Source organism: Zingiber officinale, chromosome 5B (assembly GCF_018446385.1).
Source record: "Zingiber officinale cultivar Zhangliang chromosome 5B, Zo_v1.1, whole genome shotgun sequence".
NCBI lineage: Eukaryota > Viridiplantae > Streptophyta > Magnoliopsida > Zingiberales > Zingiberaceae > Zingiber > Zingiber officinale.
This window is the reverse complement of record NC_055995.1, coordinates 13,971,496-13,978,162: the sequence shown is the minus strand read 5'-3', so window position 1 is coordinate 13,978,162 and position 6,667 is coordinate 13,971,496. Positions and strand designations below refer to the sequence as shown.

The 6,667-nt window shown below is 40.2% G+C and overlaps 2 protein-coding genes across 2 annotated transcripts; both read left to right on the top strand.

The window, feature by feature from the left end:
• Nucleotides 1–4,544: 4,544 nt before the first annotated feature.
• Nucleotides 4,545–5,555, top strand: LOC121986516 (premnaspirodiene oxygenase-like). Its single transcript, XM_042540485.1, has 2 exons — nt 4,545–5,433; nt 5,512–5,555. The coding sequence occupies exons 1-2, from the start codon at nt 4,545–4,547 to the stop codon at nt 5,553–5,555; spliced, it is 933 nt and encodes a 310-aa protein (XP_042396419.1).
• A 74-nt stretch (nt 5,556–5,629) lies between these two features.
• LOC121986515 (alpha-humulene 10-hydroxylase-like) lies at nt 5,630–6,145 on the top strand. The gene has a single exon (XM_042540484.1). It carries the CDS (start codon nt 5,630–5,632, stop codon nt 6,143–6,145), a length of 516 nt encoding a protein of 171 aa, XP_042396418.1.
• The last annotated feature ends 522 nt before the right edge of the window (nt 6,146–6,667 follow it).

Genomic DNA, 6,667 nt, shown 5'->3' with positions numbered 1-6,667 from the left:
AACCTTCAAGATTTTATGTCGCCACCATTGCTTCCGTCTACTGGTTTAACTCTATAACTTGCTTAAGTAAATCCTCAATCGTCATCATGTCCTGGATGCTATGTTCATGGTGCTTGGCTTCCTCAATCGAAACCTGCTTGTAGTTGTGATCATGACCAATATAACCACATCGACCTTCCATTGGATCTGACACTTGATTTCCTCATTCAGACACGACCAACTTTGATACCAATTATCGCTAGACAGGATAATGATTATCCTGCAGGCTAATGAGAGGGGAGATTGGAGGAGAATTCAATAAGAGAGAACACCAAAAAAATGAAAACTTGTCAGATTTATCAGAAAAGAAACTTTGTTAATAAAAGAGGGATTAATTCCCATGCAGCCATACATGTATTTATATAAACTCTCAACCCTATAACCAAGAAAGGATAGAAATCCTAAAATATCAACTTCAATTTTAATCTTATAGAAAAAGAAAAGAGATATTTCTATAAAAGGGAATCTCTTTATAGAAATTAAAATTAATAAAGCAGTACACTGTTATAGACTAACTATGATCAATAATTAATAGGAATATCAAAAATACCCCAAATATAATAAAAAAATAAAAATTATTAAAAATAGTAATAAAATCTTCAGAGGCTCAGTTTAGGTCCTAAACGGTGAAATTTCAACTCGAAAGTTGATGGTTATGGATACCCTAGTAATAAATATATATTTTTCAAATTATGCACGAGTGAGATTTTGCAGATCTTGATTATGAGTATCAAATCAAAAGTTATGACTGTTTGGAATTCAAAGGGTCATGTTGAATTGATCCTGCATCACATTCCAAGAGCCACGCATATTGCTAGTACCATCATATCTTTGTCCTCGCATATTATTGATATGCAAGTCATAACAATCAAAAGCATAAGATATTTCTTTCATAAATGTTGCAGCAGTTGTATCAGTCACATGTACAATGACAAAGAACCGCTCTCGTAAAAAGCCATGAATATCCACAAACCTTAATACAATAATCATTTTCTCCTTATTAGATGTATCTCTTGCTTCATCAACTAAAATGTAAATTTTGTATCCTCGATTTCTTTATGAATCTTGGTTCTCATTTGGTTGGTAAGATTAGCGGTGTCAATTCGGGTGGGTCGGGTCGGGTCAGGTTCAGTTCAGGTCGGGTCGGGATTTTTTTTAAAATCCTAACCTGAATCCGACCCAAATCCGAATACAACTTGAAACCCCTAAACCTGAACCCAAACTTGACTCTAGCCCAAACTCGACTCCGACTTGAATAACTCAATTCAAAATGATTTTTTTTAGTTATTTTCTCTATAATTCTTCACTTTTATTTTAATGCTTCATCATTATCATACTAACATTGATATTAATATACATAAAATCATCTTAATTTTTAAAATAAAATTTGATATAATCCTAAAATATCAATTAAATCTTAAATTTTGGTCAACCCGATCCGAAAATTTTCAATCCAAAAATCCACCAACTCGAACCCGACCCAAACCCGAAAATCCCAACCCAAACTTGATGTTTTCGGGTTGACTCGGATCAAGTTGTCGGGTCGGATTCATTTTTCATACCCATAGACAAGAATCTTCAAGACATCTTTCTGAATATCTGGTGAAGTATACTTTATATTTTTGAAGCTTTGTATAAAATGATGTCCCAATACTCTTATACATTTTCCCTATAAATTTTAGCATCTTGATAATATTTCTATGATTATTAGAAGATGGAGATTCATCTTACCCTCAAATTCACATGCTTATAAAGTGAGTCATCAAATGCTTTCAATAGTTGGTGTAACTTGCAATATGTTCTTTTACCTTTCTTATGAAGATTATGTATTTATCACTTTGTCAATATAACAATGTATATTCATCAAATTATCAAAATATTTTATAATATTATTATGTGGTGAAGTATTACCTCCTATATACATAAAAAAATGTACATCTATTCCCATCATTAACTCACTTCTAATATTTGAATAATGTACCTACTACAATATTTTTGAATGAGAATACTAGAAGATTCAAAAATATGGAAAACTTTGATTCCTCTTGATCTAGGCAATATGAGAGTTGTCGGTTCTCACCTTAGGTGCTGAAACTCACCTTAGGTGCTTCAGCAGTGGGTGATGGAATTAGCAATGCATGTTACGAGGAACAAAAATAAGTAACAATATAATATTTATTGCCGTTAGTTGGAACAAGGAAGAAATAAAACAGAAAGTTATTGAGATAGTAAAAGGATCTCTTTGCCGATGACCTCAACTAGCTCCGACGGGCTTTGACGATGTCCCTGACTAGCTCTGGCAGCTGGTGTTGGTGCTTGTTGTTGGTTAAAAATTGAAAAAGAAGGCGGTAACAAGGGCTGCTATTGTTGAGAAGAGGACATGTAAAGGATGCAGTTTAGTGGTTGGAAGAGATACAACAAGAACGAATTAAGAAGAACAAGAAAAGCGTAGTGCATGAGATGAAGCTAAAGGTGTCTGGAAAAGGGCAGCATGAGGCGGTGGGAGCAAAGTGTTGGTGCAACATCCCTCCGGTCAAGGTTGACCTGGTTGACCAAACTTGAGTCTTGGTTTGAGTTTCGATGTTTGACAATACAAGGTTTATTGAAGAAGAGTCAAGTAGGTCAAGGATGACCAGATACTTGACTGGGAAGTACTAACTAGGATGTTAGGCAGAAGGAAAGACCTAGTGAGTGAAGCTAGGCAGTGAGGAAAATCCTAGTGAGTGAAGCTAGGTGAAAGACCTGGTGAGTGAAGCCAGGCAGAAGAGAAGTCCTAGTGAGTAAAGCTAGGAAGATTGGAAGTCCTGGTGAGTGAAGCCAGGCACGGGGAAATCCGGATGGGTCAAGGTTGACCAGACATCTGATGAAAGTCCAAGTAGGTCAAGGTAGTGACCGGATACTTGGCAAGATGAAGAAAAGTCCAAGTGGGTCAAAGGGAGTGACCGGACACTTGGTGAGGGAGTCCTAGCAGGTCAAGGGTGACCGGATGCTAGGCATGATGAACCAACAGGTCAAGGGTGACCGGGTGTTGGTTTGGGAGGCTTGGGACTTGGTTTTGGGCAAAAACCAGAAGACGAATCGATCAGCCGATCGATTGGCTGGAGCCAAATCGATCGGTCGATCGATTGGGGTGTCCCTGCGAGAAGCCTTCGTCCCAATCGATTAGTGGATCGATTGGGAGGAAGTCGCGAGCGCACAGAATGCCTCTGGATCGATCAACCGATCGATCCAGAGGTCCCAATCGATCAGTGGATCGATTGGGAAGGTGCTGTGTGTCGCGATAAGCCCTGGATCGATCAGCCGATCGATCCAGGCGTTCTTCCAGAGCACAGAGGCGCTTTGGATCGATCCATGGATCGATCCAAAGCCTCCCTGATCGATTGGGAGCATTCCAATCGATTGGGAGCATTCCAATCGATTGGGATTCGACCGTTAGCGTCGATTTAAGCCGCAGGTGTTCATTTCCTTCGGTATCGCTTCCACGACAGACCTCAGATCTTCACCAACGACTCCACAGAGCTCTCCACGCCAGTTCTTGAAGTACTTGGAGGTTCTTCCAAGTCAAGAGGCGGATCTATTGCAAGAGGAAGAAAGCTAGGGTTAGGGTTTCTTGTACTCATTGTAAGCTTTGTGCTTGTATTTTGTATCCTTTCCCCTTCTTCTTGTAGTGTGAACTTGTAGGGCTTCTCCGCCTTCGGTAGTTACCGAAAAGGAGGGTTTTATTAGTGGAAGGTGCGTGAGTAGGTGTGGATCCTTGGACTAGTCACCTATTGTGAGGTGGATACCAAGTAAACCAACCTTGTTAGCGTTGTGTGGTTTGTTTCCTGTATTTCCGCTGCTCATCTTTGAAGAAACAAGCAACGACGAGCACCTAGCACGCGACGAGCTATTCACCCCCCCTCTAGCTACTTTTCGATCCCAACACAAAGTACGTGGAGAATAAAGAGATTCTTAAAAATATTTTAATTTATTTTAAATTAATCAAATCAATTTAATCTACCATCATAATTTGATTTAATCATATCTAAATTAATCTTAATTTGAACCAACTTATTTTTTATCTTGATATCTATCCATTTAATTTTATTCAAACTTAATCCAATTTTAATTCAACGTCCTCATCAATAATTAGATTTGTTTATATTTTAAATTATTTTATTTTATTTTTTGCTTCAGGATTTTAATATTTATTTTTCCCAGTACTTATTAATAATTTTGATGGGTTGAAAAAAAATTAAAAAAATATTAATTTTTCTGAAAAAAAATAAGTGGGTGGGAGTCCATCACCGTGGCTGCGCCCCCTTGCATCAGACATGTCAAATCCACGACGCCGGAATGACGAAGGCAATGTGGCTAAATTTTACAGGATTGGTCCCATATCCTCAAACCAGCAGGGATCCTCTGGTAATAAAGTCGTTGCCTGGGCACTGTCTAACTAGCTTTTGCTATATAAAGTCCCGCAAGGCACAGCCAATTAGCCAAGCCACTGCACATCGAGATTCAAGATGGAGTTTCAACTCCCGTCTCTTCCCATCTCGCTCTCCATCTTCTTTGTTCTCCTGATCATCGTCAGGAGGCTCTTCACCTCCAAGCCTAACCACGTGGGGCCGGAGTTTCCCACCCCCTCAAGGCTGCCCTTCATTGGCAACTTTCATCATCTCGTCGGCAAGCAGCCCCACCACGCGCTCCGCGACCTAGCTCGCAAGCATGGGAATGTCATGAAGCTCCAACTCGGCCAAGTCGACCAAATCATCATCAGCTCGCGGGAGGGCGCGCAGCAGGTGCTCAAGGAGCAGGACGCCAACTTCGCCTTTCGCCCCGAGATCACTGCCGCCAAGATCATTGCCTACGGCCAAAGCGACATCGCCTTCTCCAACGGCAATTACTGGCGCCAGCTGCGCAAAATTTGCGTCATGGAGCTGCTCGGCTCAAAGCGTGTCAAGTCGTTTGCGTCTTTAAGGAAGGAGAAGGTCGGTCGTCTCATGAGCGACGTCAGCTACGCTGCAGCCATCGGGAAGCCAGTCAACCTGGGGGAGAGGCTGAACGAGTTAACCAACTCCATCGTGGTCCAAGCTTCGTTTGGGAGAAGCTGCCCGCAACAGAAAAAGTTCATGCAGATTCTCAAAGAAGTCATCAAAATGTCTAGCGGATTTAGCGTTGGTGATCTTTTTCCATCCCTTAAAGTCGTTGATGTCCTCACTGGATTTAGCGCTCAGTTAATCAAATATCACAAGAAACTAGATGTGATCCTCGATGAAATAATCAAGGAGCATCAGATGAACCGTGATAGAGGTGAACAGGAGGATCTTATTGACGTTTTACTCAGGCTCAAAGATGAAGGCAACCTAGAAGTGCCAATCTCATTTGGCAATATCAAGGCTGTTGCGATTGTGAGTATATGTGCCTATATGTTTCATATAGCGACATATTTATCAAATTTATAATGATTTCTTCATTGGTTGGTTTGAGCAGGATATGTTCGCTGGAGGGACGGACACAACTGCAAGCCTCATTGAATGGGCAATGTCCGAGCTCATGTTGCGCCCTTCGACATTAGAAAGAGCTCAGAAGGAGGTGAGAGCGAGGAGCTATGGAGGATAAAGGTTATATCGAGGAGACTGATGTTCCACAATTTAACTATATCCATCAAGTGGTCAAAGAAACTTTAAGGTTGCATCCACCATTCCCGATCTTGTTTCCACGAGTGGCTCAAGAGACTACTGAAGTTCTTGGCTACATACTTCCTGCTGGAACAAGAGTCCTCATCAATGTTTGGGCACTAGGAAGGGATCCAAGATACTGGAAAGATGCTGAGAGCTTTAAGCCGGAGAGATTCGAAGAAGGTGTCGACAAAGAATTCAAAGGCAATGACTTTGAGTTCTTGCCATTCGGTGCCGGTAGAAGGATGTGTGCAGGCATGACCTTTGGATTGACGACTTTAGAACTGACATTGTCTAAATTTCTGTTCCACTTTGATTGGGCGTTTCCAAAGGGAGTGAAAGCCGAGGACATTGACATGTCTGAAACTTTCGGAGCAAGTGTTTCAAAGAAGGTTAATCTTCTCTTAGTTCCTTCACTTCGCTACCCCTTCCCGACATTCGAGTAACCGTGAAGAGTTACCAGTTGAAGCATTATCTTTCACAAAGATATGTAAGACTTTGTCAACAATAATAATGTCCAATAAGAATAATTTATAGCACCACTCTGAGATGTAGTTTAGTGCTTTTATAATGGGATATGATTAAATATATAATCAAAATAATTAATTATCTTTTTATTAGCTTCGGCGATTTATTATTATTATTATTATTTAAAAAATAGTACGGTTGATCTGGTCTAAAAATAAAGAAGGTGACTAGTTGGAAAGATAACTTTGATGTTGATCAAATGAAAATTCCTCGCTATCTTGTATGTAAAAAGAAGTGTTAGCAATCAAGCCAGGGAAGAGATCCCGACGTAAGCCCTACGACACTCAAGTTAGTGACTGATTTAAAAATAGTGAATAGTGGAATGAACAGTAACAAATGAGAGTATGTGATTGCGTAGCATTGCATATCTACGACTGTAGATGGAGACACTTTTTATAGTGTCACTGTTTATGTACGAATCTCAAAATGATTTCAAAAAA

Coding starts and splice junctions, on each gene's coding strand:
- LOC121986516 (XM_042540485.1), top strand. CDS start 4,545: ATGGAGTTTCAACTCCCGTCTCTTCCCATCTCGCTCTCCATCTTCTTT. Junction 5,434..5,511: donor CAAGGCTGTTGCGATTGTGA/GTATATGTGCCT, acceptor TGGTTTGAGCAG/GATATGTTCGCTGGAGGGAC.
- LOC121986515 (XM_042540484.1), top strand. CDS start 5,630: ATGGAGGATAAAGGTTATATCGAGGAGACTGATGTTCCACAATTTAAC.